Consider the following 16,720-nt stretch of genomic DNA (forward strand, 5'->3'; position numbering starts at 1 on the left):
TCCCCCCTGGCAACCCCATCCCGGCACTCCCATCTCTAGCCCCTCCCTCTGACCGGGCCTCTGCCAAAGGCAACCAGTCTGCCAGCTTCTGTCACAGCTGTATTTGTCAGCGCTGTGTCCTGCGTTTCTTCTTTCACTCAACAGGCGGGTGGAAGAAGTGTCTACTGCTTCCCTCACGAGTTAACTTTGCAGAGTCCCAGACGCCCTTGTTTTTCTCCTGGGTGTGGCCCGCCCGTAATTTTTCTCCCAGGTTCTGGGCCCTCAGGTGAAACCCAGGTTCCCGCTGCCAGCACACCCGGACCAGAAGTGGCAATGAGGCCGAGGGGCGCCGCGGCGAGGGACACGGCCACCGCCCCCAGGGTCTCTGCGCCGCGATCCGTGGGGGACCAGGTGTGCGGGTCTCCAGGCTCCCTCCCTCCCTCGGGTCTGCGCGCCCCAGCTCCCCGGAAGACCGCAGGTTCCTTTCCGAACCTTCAAGGGCATCCGCCCCACCTCCGACCCCCGCCCGGCTCGGCCCGGCTCACCCAGGCGGGTAGGTGCTGGCCCTGCAGCTCGCGGCTGATGAACTGGCGTTCGTTGTTTAGGAATTCGAAGGCGGCCGCCAGGCGCCCGAGCTTCCCGAGGCGGTTCCTGCGCCACCACATCCACCCTAGGGTGCCGAGCAGCAGCCAGGTGAAGCTGATCCCCAGGTAGCCGGCGAGATAGACGGGCACCAGGTAGAACAGCAGGCGCGCCGCGAAGGTGCAGAGCTCGGGCAGCAGCTGGCTGGACAGGCGCGCCTCGGGGCCCGGCGCGCGCTCGGTCCCCCGGGCACCAGGGGCGCCGGGGGCGCAGGGCTCCTCCGCCGGCATCTCTTCGTCTCCGTCTGCCCTTTCCGAGAGCTTCACCTGAGGTCAGGTCCGCGAGCCGCGACGCCCGGTCACATCTGTCCTCCAAGGGGGAGGCTGGCTGACTCCCTGGCTGACTCGCCCGCGCAGTTTCCGCGCCCAAAACTCCGAGTTCTAAACTGGGAATGCGCTGAGCCGCCGCCGCGCTCCCTTCCTCGACCAGCCCGCAGCTCCGGATGTCTCCGCCCCCGGGGGCGGGCCCAGGAGGAAGGGGGCGGGGTCAGGCTGCTCAGCGGGCGCCAACGAGGTGTAAAAAAGCAACCTTGTGTTAAGGCAGCCTTCAGACGCCATGTCCCGCGCAGGCATCCGAAGAGGTTGCAGTTGCCACACCCAGGTCCTACCCCAGGCAGTTGATGACTCACCGAGGCATGTGGACAAATGGGTTGTCATGGATAAACATCACCTAAAACCTGTTTCCTACACCCAGTCTGCAATGTGCAGGCGAGTGTAGTAGGCCCTTACCTGGGCATTCGAGGGCCTCCCAGCCCCAGGGTGGGCCCCGCCCTGTGTCTGAGCTCCCTGGGTGGACCTTAGAGCCCTGTATCGCTGCCCCCTCCTCTTGCACCTATAAAGCTTAGACCTAGCACCCCGCCCCACCTGGTCGAGCTCAGGGTCCTTCCTCTGCCCCACAGCAGTCTCTACCCTGCACTCCCACCCTCTGTGCTGGGTGTCAGTTTGGAACATCATTTTCTGCATCAATCAGATCGGGAGTTTCCCGGGCCGGGCCAGTCCTCCTCATTTGGGGGCGCCGGTACCGCAAGCGATGGTGACTAACAAGAGAAATAATGAGCAAGCCCTGGGGTGCTTGGCGGCCAGTTGTGAAGCCCAAGGTTTCTACCTAATCCTTTCTGAATGATCAGAGCAGGTGAAGGTCTTGTGGGTGACATGCATTTTAGGCGGCTCACCTGAGTGAGCACGTTGATTACTGGAATGTGATTTTGGAGTTGACAAATGATTTGGAATTATTCTACACTCTTTCAGTAGTTTTACTGAAGGACCAGACCCAACGGACAGCAAGCACAATGTAACTGAATTCTCTTTTCCTCTGTCCTTCAGCTATCTCTCTGTCTTTCTGGCTTTTTCCTTCCTCTTTCCTGGATAAAATTACTGGCTGTGATGAGTTTTTTCAGCAACACGTGTGTTCCTAGTGGTCGTAATAGCTGGACCCTCCTCTGTTGTTCTTGGTCTTCCAGGACTGGCCAAAGCAGAAGCTGAAACCTCCCAGCTTAACATTCTGTTACACTACATTTCCCAGGGTAACCTAGGAAGTCAATGTAGGAAATGCATCTCACTTGCGTTCCTTTTTGGAGAGTTCCTTTTTGAATGTACCTAATCCTATTAAAGGCTCTGAGAAGTCCTGCAGATAAAAAGCTATTATATTTGATTTAACCCACTGTTTCCCAAATTATTTGACCACAGAACTCCATTCTCAAAACACTCCTCTAGTGGTTGACCCAGGTCAACTTGAGCTAAAGGAATGAGAAAGTATGATAGGGATTCTAGGGAAGGCCCCTGGAACCTGAGGCAGGAATGCAGCTGACTCCCATGATGGATGGACCCGGAAGTTAGCTGGCTGGACCCGGCTCAGCAACGCTGCTGCTCTCCTCGCTGACCTGCCTCCTTTGCCTTTGGCTGAAGTAGAGAACACAGCATCTTCCTCACAGCTTCCAGGGTCACAGAGCTTCACAGAGAGACTACTTGACCCTATCCTTCCCAATTCCAAATGCCTTGGAGAGAGGACCCAACTGTATCTATTATCCCCTTCCCTCTTAACACACACCAGGTCTACACCACAGCCCCCTCCTGGGTTAGTGTGTTTGGGGAGGATTACCAGAGAAGGAAGGTTGTTGATTTGGGAGCTGATGTCCAGAATGAGACCTGGAACACCTGGCGGGACATGGCTACCCCAGCTGCACTGCCTTCTCTGCTACTTGAACACACCAAGCTCATTTATGCCTCAAGGTTTGTGTTCTTGCTGTTCCCTCTAACCGGAATGATCTCCACATAAATTTCCTCTAACGTACATTAGGGAAGTGGGATTATGGTTGATTTCCTTTTCTCTCTTTTCTAAATTTATTTATAATGTCATTACATTACTCTCATAAATTAAATATATAAGAACATTGAGAATATGGCATCTAAAACTCGATATCCCACCTGAGGTCAAATCTGTGCCTAGAACATTGGAGCCATTATTTTCCTTGACCTGGACATGCTACTTTGGTTACTACAGCCAGCAAAAGACATTTTATGTTCTGTTTGATCATAGCAAAACCTGGGGGAAATGATGACTTCCAGACCCTTTTCCTGAACCCATTTGAGAATTCATCATATTATACCACTTTTCCAGAGAACGCTAGCTTATTTGTTCAGTATATTTACTGGCTGCTATTGTGGGTTGAATTGTGTCCCTCCCCCCCCCCCAAAAAAAATATGTTGAAGTCCTAACCCCTGGTACCTGTGAATGGGATCTTATTTGGAAATAGAGTCTTGGTAGATGTAATCAAGTTAAGATGCGATCATTCTGGCTTAGGGTGGGTCCTAAATCCAACGACTGGTGTCCTGATAAAGAGAGAGATTTGGAAACAGAGACACAGAGGAGATATACAAAGGGAGGAAGGCCATGTGAAGAAAGATGCAGAAACTGGAGTGATGCAGTACAAAACCAAGGGCCAAAGATCGCTGGCAACCACCAGAGCTAGGAAGAGACAAGGAAGGATTCTTCCCGAGAGCCTTCGGAGAGAGCTTGGTCGTGCCAACACCTTGATTTCGGACTGCTAGTCTCCAGGACAGTGAAAGAATAAATTTCTGTTGTTTTAAGCCACCCAGTTTGTGGTACGTTGATATGGCAGCCCTTGGAAACTAATACAGCCACTGACTAAGAGCCAGGCACTGTTCTAGCCACAGGAAATTCAGTGTAAACAGAATGGACAAGATCCCTGCTCTCACAGAGCTGCCATTCTAGTGGGGAACACAGACAACAAACAAGTGAATAAAGGACAGAAAATAGCAGGTAAGGGAAAATGCTGTAAGGAAAGGCAATCAGTTGTATGAGAGAGAGTGACTGGCAAGGGGCAGAGGGCTGTTTTAACCCAAGTAATTTGGAAAGGGCCCTCTGAGGAGGTGACATTTGAGTTGAGACCCAACTTTTTAAAAAGTCTACATACAACTTCATCTTTTCTTTTTAAATTTATCTGTTTATTTATTTTTGGTTGCATTGGGTCTTCACTGCTGCGCACGGGCTTTCTCTAGTTGTGGCGAGTGGGGGCTACTCTTCGTCGCAGTGCGTGGGCTTCTCGTGGTGGCTTCTCTTGTTGCAGAGCACAGGCTCTAGGCACGCGGGCTTCACTAGTTGTGGCACGCAGGCTCAGTAGTTGTGGCTCACGGGCTTAGTTGCTCCACCGCATGTGGGATCTTCCTGGACCAGGGCTTGGACTTGTGTCCCCTGCATTGGCAGGTGGGTTCTTAACCACTGTGCCACCAGGGAAGCCCATACAACTTCATCTTTAAAAGAAATAATATCTAGTAAAAGCATCTCTTTTGGAACAGAAAGATAAAGAGCCTCTGCTCTGTAGATGTGTAGTTTAACTGTTACATTTGCACGTGGGGCTGGACTAATTTTGTCTACCCTCTCCATCAGCCTGAGAATTCCATGAGGGCAGTGGCTGTGTCCAATAGATCTTATGTCCTCGGTGCCCAGCCAGAGTTTGACACAAAGAGAGAGGCAAGAGCACAGTCTGTAATTCGTTTGCCTGAGTTTAATCTAGACTGGAGGACTTTCTGACTCCAGGGAAGGTCCTTCACTTCTCTGCAGGGCAGTTTCTTCATCTGTAAAATGGAGATCATTGTAATATTTAAATCATGGGCTGGTGATGAGGATTAAGTAAGACCCAATGTCTTTAAAGCTATGTATCTGGATAGGAAAGTTGTCAAGAAAGACTTTAGTTTTGTCTGTATTGTTTGACTTATAGCAAGAATGTTTTTGTGTATTATCTATATAATTTTCTTTCTTTCTTTTTTTTTTTTTTGGGCCGAGCTACACGCGGAATTTGGGATCTTAGTTCCCCAACCAGGGATTGAACCCATGCCCCCTGCAGTGGAAGCACAGAGTCTTAACCACTGGACCACAGGGAAGTCCCTGTATAATGAAGAAAAAATTTATTGTGATAAAATACACATGATATTTAATGTCTTAGCCATTTTGAGTGCACAGTTCAGTGGTATTAAGTACATTCACATCATTATGCAACTATCACACCATCCATCTCCATAACTTTTTCATCATCCCAAACTGAAACTCTGTACCCATTAAACAATAACTCCCTGTTCTCCCCTACCTCCAGCCTCTGGCACCCACCATTTTATTTTTTGTCTCTATGAACTTGACTGCTCTTCATACCTCATATAAGTGGAATATTTATCTTTTTATGACCGACTTATTTCCCTTAACACAATGTCTTCAAGGTTCATTCATATTGTATCATGTGTCAGAATTTCCTTCCTTTTTAAGGCTGAATAACATTCCACTGTGTGTATATACCACATTTTTTTTATCCTCTCCTCCATTCATAGACACTTGGGTTGTTTCCATCTTTTGCTTTTTATGAATAATGCTGCTATGAACTTTGGTGTACAAATATCTGTTTGAGGCCCTGATTTCAATTCTTTGGGGTATATACCCAGAAGTGGAATTGCTGAATCATGTGGTAATTCCATGTTTAATTTTTTTAGGAAACACCATAATGTTTCTCATTTGTTTGTCAAATTTAGTTTATTCACGTTCAGGAAATTACAAAAGTAATTCATGCTTGCTTTAACAAATAATACAAAGGTATATAAAGGAGTTTAAAATCATGCACTCCATGTGTGATCAATGTTTCTGTTTGGTTTATATCTTTCCTCACTTCTCTTTCTCTATTTGTACAAAGACATATAAGCAGAGCTAGTTTTTTTTGGCGGTACGCAGGCCTCTCACCGCTGCGGCCTCTCCCGCTGCGGAGCACAGGCTCCGGACGCGCAGCCTCAGCGGCCATGGCTCACGGGCCCAGCTGCTCCGCGGCATGTGGGATCTTCCCGGACCGGGGCACGAACACGTGTCCCCTGGATCGGCAGGCGGACTCCCAACCACTGCGCCACCAAGGAAGCCCCTAATATTTTTCTTCTGGCTTGATTGGCTAGCTAATATATAGTTTTTACTAACGTACTCCACTCTACTCTTTAGGGACCTGATATAATTTTGAGCTTCTTCTTCCTGTGACTAGAAGCAGGCAAAAGCACTCCCCTGACCTCAGACAGCAGTCCTAGTTTTCAGCAGAGAATCTCTATCTAGCATCTTCTCCCACACAGTGTTGTCAGAAACCAATTATTCTGTTTCACACATGTGTTTCTTTGATCTGGGATCTGTTGTCAGTTACAGTCCTGTTACTCACCCAGAGATTGCTCCTCATGTTCCTGCCTGGGTGACACCTACGATAGAAGATCGTGTCCCACAGATCCTCCCGGGACTGGCAGATACAGGAGTGGCGGAAGTGCAGGAGTGACAGGAGTGCCCGCTGTGGAAGGTCACTGGTCTCTCAGGTAATCCACACTGACACTGCAGCTCAACCCCACTTGGAGGTCTGTCACGGCTGCTGCAATCACTACTATGTAATGCATGCCAGTGCTGGCCAAGGTGCAAACCTGGCTCTGCAGGAACAGGGACCAAGTGAGAGATAGGGAGTCCCCTCTGTCCTCACTGCCCTTCTTGAAAACTAGCGGGCTGTCCAATTGCACAAATCCACACTGGCAGCAGTTCTACCTCCAGCCCCTCAGCTTCAACCCAGTGATTCTATATTTCATGTTAAATTGCCTTAATAATTATAAGACCTTAAATTTTTCTTTCTTTTCTTAATCAGTTGTGTTTTCAAAACTAATTGTGAGGTAGTTTAAAGGAATTTTTCAATCTAACTTAAATTTTAAAATGTACTGGCATAGAAGTGTTTATAATATTATTTTTTTAAATGTCTGTAGGATCTGTAGTAATGTTCCTTTTAAATTCTTGTTATAGGTACTTTGTGTTTTCTCTTTTTGTCCCCTTAATCAGTCTTGTTAGGGGTTTATTGATTTTATTAATCTTTTCTAATAACCAACTTTTGGCTTCAATTAATTTCTTTATTTTATGTCTGCTTCTTATTTCAATGATTCTGCTTCTTTCTTAATTATTTCTGTTCTACTTTCTCTGCATTTACTTTGCTTGTATTTTTTTCTTTTAGCTAGCTTCTTAAGATATAAATTAAGATAATAATTTCAACCTGTTTTCTCTTATAGTATGTGCATTTAGAGCTATAGATTTCCCTCTAAGCACTGCTACAACTGCATCCTACAAGTTTTTAAAATAACAAATTGCTAACATTTATTCAGGTCACACTGTGTGCAAAGCACTGTATTGAAACCTTTACAAACATTCTCTTTAAATTTTATATATTTTTATTGAACATAATTTACATATAGTAAAATTCACAGATCTTAAAGGTATAGTTTAACAAATCTTTACCAATTATACATCAGTATTATTACCAGATCCAGATACGGATCATCTTTATCACTTCAGAAATTTTCCTCTTGCTTCTTCCCAGTTATTACCCATGTCCAAAGGTAAACACTCTTTTGATTTCTATTACCATTGATTAGATGTGCCTGTTCTTGACCTTAATATAAATCAAATCCAACAGTAGCCCAAGAGTATGTATACCTTTGTGTCTGGCTTTTTTGCTCAACTCAATGTTTTAGACATTAATGTGTGTTGTTGTATGCATGATTTTTTTGGAAAATGCCGTGTAATATTCCATTGTATGGATATACTCCAATTTATTGATTCATCTTCCTGAAGACAGAAATTTAGCAGGTTCTAAAAAAGTTATTGGCTATAATAAATAAAACTGCTATGAAAATTCTTACACATATTTTTAGGTGGACGTATACTCTCTTGGGCTTGTGTAGAATTGCTTGGTAATAGGATATGTGAATTTTTAGTCTTAATAGTTACTGCCAATGTTTCCAATATTTTAAATTACAGTGTCCTAAATAAATATTAGCTTTATTATTTTTCTCATTTCCCGACATATTTATAATTAACAGTATGGGAGATTTTAATGTTTTGTCAAGCATTTTTTTTTTTTGCGGTATGTGGGCCTCTCACTGTTGTGGCCTCCCCCGTTGCAGAGCACAGGCTCCGGACGCGCAGGCTCAGCGGCCATGGCTTACGGGCCCAGCTACCCCGCGGCACGCGGGATCCTCCTGCACCGGGGCACGAACCCATGTCCCCTGCATCGGCAGGCAGACTCTCAACAACTGCGCCACCAGGGAAGCCCTTGTCAAGCATTTTTAAAGGTCAGGAACTAATCAGAATTTTTCCCATTAAGTTTTCTCTTAAACTAATCAGTTTATTAAGCTCACTTTGAACGGTTTCAGCTTGTCCTACACTACGGTGCAAAGTGAAGACTGCCTGTATTTATCATAACGTAATCACAAGAGTGATAGCCTGTTACCTTTGCCATGTTCTGTTGGCTAGAAGCAAGCCACTGGTCTTGCTCTCACTCAAGGGGGACAGATCAGATTACACAAGACTTAATACCAGAGGACAGCGATCATGGGCCCATTTTAGAATCTTGCCTATAACATCTTAACAATATTGGGTTTTTCAACCGTGAACATATGAACATATTATATACATTCATTTAGTAAGGACTTCTGTAGTTTGAGGCTTGGTTTTATTTGTTCATTCATTTAGGACAATGTTTGTAGCTTTCAGAATAGAAGACTTGCACAATTTCTGTAAGAGTTACTCCTAGGTTTTAAACATTTTTGATGCTATGGTAAGTGGTGTTGATTTTTAAATTTTATTTTCTAGTTCTAGTGGCTAGCATATAGAAATACAGTTGATTTTTGTATATTGACTCTGTGTTCACTAACTTAACCTACTAGTTTGCTTGTAGATTCTTTTAGATATTCTAAAAATACAATCAAAAATACAATCATGTTATCTGCCAATTAGCACATTTTTACTTCTTCCTTTTCAATCTTTATATCTTTAATTTCTTTCCATTGCCTTTTTGGAACAGCTAGGACGTCCAGTACAATGCTGAATAGAATGAGAGAAAAATCCTTGTTTTGTTCCTGTTGTTAGAGGGAAAGCATTCAATATTTTATCGTTATGCATGATTCAACTGTAATTCTTTAAGGATGCCCTTCATCAGATTAAGAAACTTCCCCTTTTATATTAGTTTGCTGAATTTGATGTTGAATTTGATTAAATGCTTCTTCTGAACCGTGGAGATGATCATACAGTTTTCCCCCCTTATTCTGTTAACACAGCAAATTATGGTGATTGATTTATGGGTATTAAATTAAATGGTTGTATACATTTGACCCTGCATGCCTAGAAAAAAACCCATAAAAGGTATTATCTTTTTAATTTATTAGTGTATTTGCTTTGCAAATATTTTGCTAATAGAACGTTGGCATCTGTATTCATGAAGGATATAGGTCTGAAATGTTCCATTCTTATAATTTTCTTTCCTTGTCAGTTATTGATATCAGGATTATGCTGGCCTCTTCAATGAGGTGAGAAGTTTCCTTTTTCCTTTATTTTTGAAAGAGTTTGTATGTGGTTTATATTATATCTTCCTTTGATGTTTGGTAGAGTTTACCAATGAAATCATCTGGGCCTAGAATTTTCTTTGTGGGAAGGTTCTTAATTATTAATTTAATTTCACTAACACCTATGACTATTCAGGTATTTTATTTACTCTTATGTCAGGTTTAGGTTCAATATGATATAGTATTTTATTTGTTCAGTTAAAAACTATTCTATTTTCCACTGTAATTTCCTCTTTGATCCATTGATTATTTAGAAGTTCCTATTTAATTTTTAGATAGTTGGAAATTTTTACTTTTTTCATTATTGGTTTTTTAATTCAATTCCATTGTGGTTGCAGAACATCTTTTGTATGATTTCAATCCTCAGAAATATGCTGTTTTGTTTTATGGTCCAGCATATGCTCTATCTTAGTTCCATGTGTGCTTTCAAGGAAGTTGTATTCTGCAGTTGTTAAGTATCATATTCTGTATACGGCATTTAGATCAAAAGGATTAATAGTATAGTTCAGAACTTCTGTATCCTTACTGACTTTTTGTCTTTCTATTCTTAAGTTATTGAGAGGAGTGTTAAAATCTCCAACTGTGTGGGCTTCCCTGGTGGCGCAGTGGTTGAGCATCCGCCTGCCGATGCAGGGGACGTGGGTTCGTACCCCGGTCTGGGAGGATCCCACATGCTGCGGAGCGGCTGGGCCCGTGAGCCATGGCCGCTGAGCCTGGGCGTCCGGAGCCTGTGCTCCGCATCGGGAGAGGCCACAACAGTGAGAGGCCCGCGTACAGCAAAAAAAAAAAAAAAAAAAAAAAAAAAAATCTCCAACTGTGGTTGTTGGTGTGTCTCTTTCTTCTTTTAGTTCTGTCAAATATTGTTTCATGGATTTTAAAGCTCTGATATTAGGTACATACACATTTATAATTGTCTCTTAATGAATTCACCATTATAATAAAATGTCACTGTTTATCTCTGATAGTTCTCCTTGTCTTGAATATGAATATAACCTGTCCAGCTTTCTGTCCTTACTGTTTCTTACTGTTTGTGTGATATATCTCTTTTCATCCTTTTACTTTCAACTTATCTGCGCTCTTATATTTAAAGTGTGTCTCTTGGGCTTCCCTCGTGGCGCAATGTTTAAGAATCTGCCTGCCAATGCAGGGGACACGGGTTCGAGTCCTGGTCCGGGAAGAGCCCACATGCCACGGAGCAACTAAGCCCGTGTGCCACAACTACTGAGCCTGTGCTCTAGAGCCTGCAAACCACAAGTACTGAGCCCACGTGCCACAACTACTGAAGCCCACATGCCTAGAGCCTGTGCTCCGCAACAAGAGAAGCCACCGCAATGAGAAGCCCGTGCACCGCAACGGAGTAGCCCCCGATCGCCGCAACTAGAGAAAGCCCGCATGCAGCAACGAAGACCCAACACAGCCAATAAATAGATAGATAGATAAATAAATAAATAAATAAAGTGTGTCTCTTATATACATAAAGTTAGGTCATTTAAACAAACTAATCAGAAATCTCTGTTTTTACTGTAGTGTTCGGTCCTTTTGTATTTAGGTGATAACTGACAAGTTCGGGTTTAAGTCTGTTGAATTGCCTTTTGCTTTCAATTTTTTCCATCTGGTGTTTATTCCCTTTTCCTCCTTTTCCACCATTAAAAAAATTAAGCAAAGAGAGAACTGACAATGCTTCAATCATAATTGGAGGTTTTAACATTCCTCCCTCACCAATTGATAGAACTAGACATAAAATCAACAAAGATACAGAAAATCTGAACAACACTATTACACTCTGACTTAACTGATATTTGCAAGACGCTGCACCACAAAATAGCTGACTAGTTTCAAGTGTATGTGGTACACCAGATGCTAAGCAATAAAATTAAAAGGATTGAAATTATACAGAGTATATTCTCTGGCCACAGTGGAATTAAATCAGAGCTAAATAACAATAACTAGAAAAACCTGTAATATTTGGAAATTCAAAAACACTTCTATATAATCCATGAGTCAAAGAAAAAAAATCACAAAGGAAACTGGAAAATATTGTAATCTAATGATAAAGAAAATAAAACACATAAAATTTTGTGAGGTGCAGCTAAATAAGAGAAAAATTCATAGCTTTAAGTGCTTATATTAGAAAGAAGAAAAATCTAAAGCCAATGATCTGTGTCCCTACCTCAAGAAATTGTATAGTGAAGTACAAGGTGGAACATAAAGTAAGTAGAAGGAAGGAAATCATACAGACAAGTGTAGTAATTAATGAAATAGAACATAGACCAACAATAGTGAAAAATCAGTGAAACCAAAAACTGGTTCTTTTAAAATGTCAGTAAAATCGACAAGCTTTTAGCTAAACTGACAAAGGTAAAAAAAAAGAAAGAAGACCTAAAATATTAATATTAGGAATGAAAAAGGGGACATCACAATAGTCTGTACAGAAATTAAAAGAATAGTAAGGGAATAGAATATTATGAACAACCTTATGCCCAAAAATTGGACAATCTAGATGAAATGGACCAGTTCTCTCAAAGACAAAAACTACCTAAATGGGTACAAAAATAAACAGGAAGTTTGGATAGCCCCATATTAATTTCAAAAGTTGAATTTGTAATTTAAAATTTGCCACAAAGGAAACTCCAGGCCTAGAAGGCTTCACTTATGGATTCTATGAAACATTTTACAAATAAAAACCAATCCTATACAAACTCCTTTAAAAAAATAGGGAAGTACGGGGCTTCCCTGGTGGTGCAAGTGGTTGAGAGTCCGCCTGCCGATGCAGGGGACACGGGTTCGTGCCCTGGTCCGGGAAGATCCCACATGCCGCGGAGCGGCTGGGCCCGTGAGCCATGGCCGCTGAGCCTGCGCGTCCGGAGCCTGTGCTCCCCAACAGGAGAGGCCACAGCAGTGAGAGGCCCGCGTACCACGAAAAAAAAAAAAAAAATAGGGAAGTATGGAATACTTCCCAATTCATTTTACAAAGCCAGTATTACCTTAATTCCAAAACCAGATGAAGATATTATTAAAAAAAAGGCCATTATTCTTCATGAATATAGATACAAATTTAAGTAAAATTAAATTTAATACTCATGTATGTATCTCTAACCTTCTAACTGTAAATATGTATTGAAAGATACTTGGGATGATGTTTACCTAATATTAATGATGATTGTTTCTGGTTGGTGGTTAAAGAAAAATTGTGTGGTTGTGCTTTTCTGCATTGTTTGAATTTGTTTTAACAAACATGATTATGCAGTGAAATAATTATTCTTTTTAAAAAACAATAAGCAAATATGTTCTATTATTCGTTCAGGTTATGGGAATATGAATGATTTGTGATTTTCTTTGTACTTTTCTGAATTTTTAAAATAAAAATAGATACTAGTGTTTGGTTTTCAGTAAACAGTTTTTAAAATTTTAGGTGGTTTCTTTCTATTCCTAATTTATCCAGTGCTTTCTGTTGGGAAAGTGCACTGAATTTTATCAAATGTCTTCCTGGCATCTACAGATATGACCACATGATTTTTAAATTATCCTCTTACTGAGCCACACTTGCAGTGTGGAACCAGCTTATTGTATAAATGTCTACTTAGTATGGTACAAGCAGAAAGCAAACCTTTTCTACCATCCTTCAAGCCCACTCGCTGGGTGTGCTCCTCCTTGCTCTGGATGAAATCTTGGACAGCTTTCAGCTTTTCTAATTATTTTTAGTCTAAGAACACTTTCATTTTAGTAATAAAAAAGCCCTATTCAATCCAATATTTAAAACTCCAACCTTTTATCTAATTTAAATTTCTCCTCTCCTTTAGCTCTGCCTCTGACTGGGAAATCTGAGATGGGGACAGGGGTTTCACCTCTTTTCTAAGTGCTGTTTTGGGAGCTGTATTGCTCCGGGTTCTTCAGAGAAACAGAACCAATAGGATATCTACATCTATATCGAAATAAATTTTTATAAGGAATTGGCTCACATGATTCTGGAAGCTGAGAAGTCCCCGCATCTGGGTCTGTAAGCTGGAAACCCAGGAGAGCTGGTGGCATGACTCAGTCTGGGTCCAAAGACCTGAGAAGCAGGGGAACCGATGGTGTAATTCCTAATCTGAGGCCAGGAGAAGACATTATCTCAGCTCAGCAATCAGGCAGAGAGAGTGAATTCTCCCTTCTTCTACCTTTTTCTATTCAGGTCCTCAGTGGATCGGCTGATGCCCGGCCACACTGGGGAGGACCATCCTCTTTACACAGTACACCGACCCAAGTGCTGATCTCATCCACAAACATGCTCACGTACACACCCAGAATCATGCTGCACCAAATATCTGGGTACCCCATGGTCCAGTCAAACTGACATGTAGAGTTAACCATCACAGGGGCCCTCTGGGATAGAGCAGAGTTGAGGAGTGAGAAGGTCCTACTAGTTTGGTACTTTGTCACCTGGTGTTGGTGCCCTTGGGGTGTGTTGCTCTTGCAGTTACTGAGGAGGGCTTTGCTTCCCCAACGCTGAGGCTCTTTCCTGTGGAGACTTTGATCCAGGCGATGCCTCTTTTCGAGTTGATAGTGTCAACCTCTTCCCTCAGTCCCCTGGCTGTCCTTTTGCCCAGTGTGGGGAATCTCTACTAAGTACCACTCTTTCCCTAGGGTCCACCTCTGGCCCACAGGAAATATGCACATGCCACTGCTGAAGGCCTGAAGGTCTGAAGTGCAGGCCTTTTTTTTTTTGCGTTTCTTTTTTGTTTTTGAATTTTATTTTATTTATTTTTTTATACAGCAGGCTCTTATTTGTTATCCATTTTATACATATTGGTGTATATATGGCAATCCCAATCTCCCAATTCATCACACCACCACCACTCCCCCTCCACCTTGCCCCCTTGGTGTCCATACGTTTGTTCTCTACATCTGTGTGTCTATTTCTGCCCTGCAAACTGGTTCATCTGTACCATTGTTCTAGATTCCACATATATGCGTTAATATACGATATTTGTTTTTCTCTCTCTGACTTACTTCACTCTGTACGACAGTCTCTAGATCCACCCACGTCTCTACAAATGACCCAATATTGTTCCTTTTTATGGCTGAGTAATATTCCGTTGTATATATGTGCCACATCATCTTTATCCATTCGTCTTTCTTAAGACAGTCCTCACCCATAATCTGCTATCAGACAAGGGCAGCCCCAGCCAGTCTCTGACCTTGAGTCTTTATTGGGTCCTGCGTCCCTCAGGTTTCAGGAGCCCGTCCTTTGATTTGAGGTGGAAGGCCAGGGTGAGGGAGGGTACGCTCATTGGCAACACTTGCTTTCCGAATACTCCCTCACTCCGCCTCCTCCTCAGCCCCTCAGTTAACCTCATGGACGTTCTCATGGGCTGGCAGATGTCAGGTGACTCCCTCAAGAAAGGGAGGTGCTTGCCAGCTCTGCTCTTGCTGTTGGCCTGCCAGGTTCTGCCAAAACTCAGACATCAGGAAGCACTGCCTTTACAGCCCTGCACACTGGACTAAAGCCTCCTGATCACGGCACACTGTGCTTTTCATACGTGGCCTGATTTATTAGTATACTTTAACGTCTGTCCTTATTTCATACACGAAATTTCTCATTTATTGTTTTCTACGTGCTTTACCAGACTTGGACACGAAGGTATTTCTAGCTTTATGAAATTACTCAGGGGCTTTTCCGTATAGTTTTGCATAGTTTGAGTAACAAGGAAATTGTTTCTTTTGGTTAAGTAAACTTAGGTGTAAAACAGTCTTGGCATGGTGCCGTTTTTTTTTAAATTAATTAATTTTTTTTTTATATTTGGCTGCATTGGGTCTTCGTTGCTGCACGCGGGCTTTCTTTAGTTGAGGTGAGCAGGGGGTACTCTTCTTTGTGATGCGTGGGCTTCTCATCACGGTGGCTTCTCTTGTTGCGGAGCACAGGCTCTAGGCACACAGGCTTCAGTAGTTGTGGTGCACGGGCTCAGTAGTTGTGGCGCACGGGCTTTGTTGCTCCGCGGCATGTGGGATCTTCCCGGACCAGGGCTCGAACCCAGGTCCCCTGCATTAGCAGGCGGATTCTTAACCACTGTGCCACCAGGGACGTCCCAGGTGCCGGGGTTTTTTGTTTTTTTTGGCCGTGCCATGAGGCATACGTGATCTTAGTTCCCCGACCAGGGATCGAACCCCCGCCCCGTGCAATGGAAGTGTGGCGTGTTAACCACTGGACCGCCAGGGAAGTCCCATGGTGCCTTTTAAAAAGTGATAAATCTTTAACAACGTTTCCAAGTTTTTCTGTTGTTACTCTTTTCTTCACATTTTCTTCCTCTCTCTGGGTCATATCTGGCAATATACTCTGTGTTAGAAAATCATTCCTTTTCTTTGTAGGCTTCCACATTTATTGCCATAAAGTAGCACATAATGTTCTTGTGTTGGTTTCCTAGGGCTGCGCTAACAAATGACCACAAACGGGGTGGCTTAAAACAACAGAAATTCATTCTCTCCTAGTTCTGGAGGCCAGAAGTCTGAAATTAAGGTGTTGACGGGATTGGTTCCTCTGGAGGCTCTGAGGGAGAGGCTGTTCCATGCCTTCTCCTAGCTTCTGGAGGCTCTCAGGAATCCACGGCATTCCTAGGCTTGTAGCTGCTTCCCTCCAATCTCTGCCTTCGTCTTAACATGGCCTCCCCTGTGTGTCTCTGATCTTGTCTGCTTTTCCTCATGAGGACACCAGATATTGAACTTAGGGGTCACCCTAAACCCAGGATAATCTCCTCACTATAGCTTTCACTTAATTACATCTGCAAAGACCCTAATTTCACATAAAGTCACATTCACGGGTACTGGGGTTTAAGACTTGGGCATATCTTTTTTGGGCCACTATTCAACCCACTACTCTTCTATTTATAGAATCATGAGAACTGGGTTGAGCGTTTCTGAGAAACAAACACGTCTGTTTGTAATTAAAATTTAAAAATCTTTATTTTCCGTTGCCTTCCAGCATCAGTAAGAGAGCCTTGTTTACATGATGCCACCAGGTCCATTTTCACAGGAAATAAGTCTCTCTCTTCTCTCTCACCATACACGTGGGGGATTTGGACGGCAATGCTGAGTTCTGTGAAATTCCTCTCTTAGAGGTGACCAAGAGGGAAAGGAATGAACTGTTCACACTTTCTGCGAAAAGTTTGTCTATTTGAGTTTGTGAGCTTCCTAAAGAATGGGGGAATGAGAGGTACAGACCC

At 43.2% G+C, this 16,720-nt stretch overlaps 1 protein-coding gene and 1 long non-coding RNA gene across 4 annotated transcripts in view; one reads left to right on the plus strand and one right to left on the minus strand.

Annotated features, from left to right (window-relative positions):
- ESYT3 (extended synaptotagmin 3) overlaps positions 1–1,030 on the minus strand; it is a 57,233-nt gene extending 56,203 nt beyond the window's left edge. The window contains exon 1 of one of the 3 annotated variants that reach the window (XR_004476414.2): positions 525–1,030. Coding sequence is in view for 2 of the 3 variants with exons in the window: in XM_004278962.4 (XP_004279010.1) it covers positions 525–851 (327 nt within the window). In the remaining variant the exon portion in view is untranslated. The remainder of the gene's footprint in view (positions 1–524) is intronic. The other 2 variants (XM_004278962.4, XM_033404102.2) reach the window with 2 other exon arrangements.
- Positions 1,031–5,839: 4,809 nt separating this feature from the next.
- On the plus strand, positions 5,840–12,902 carry LOC125964463 (uncharacterized). The gene is made up of 3 exons (XR_007477510.1): positions 5,840–8,019; positions 8,234–9,488; positions 10,615–12,902. It is a non-coding gene; the product is annotated as an uncharacterized LOC125964463 (long non-coding RNA).
- Positions 12,903–16,720: the final 3,818 nt, after the last annotated feature.

The sequence above is a fragment of the Orcinus orca genome, chromosome 5 (genome assembly GCF_937001465.1).
Source record: "Orcinus orca chromosome 5, mOrcOrc1.1, whole genome shotgun sequence".
Taxonomy (NCBI): Eukaryota; Metazoa; Chordata; class Mammalia; order Artiodactyla; family Delphinidae; genus Orcinus; species Orcinus orca.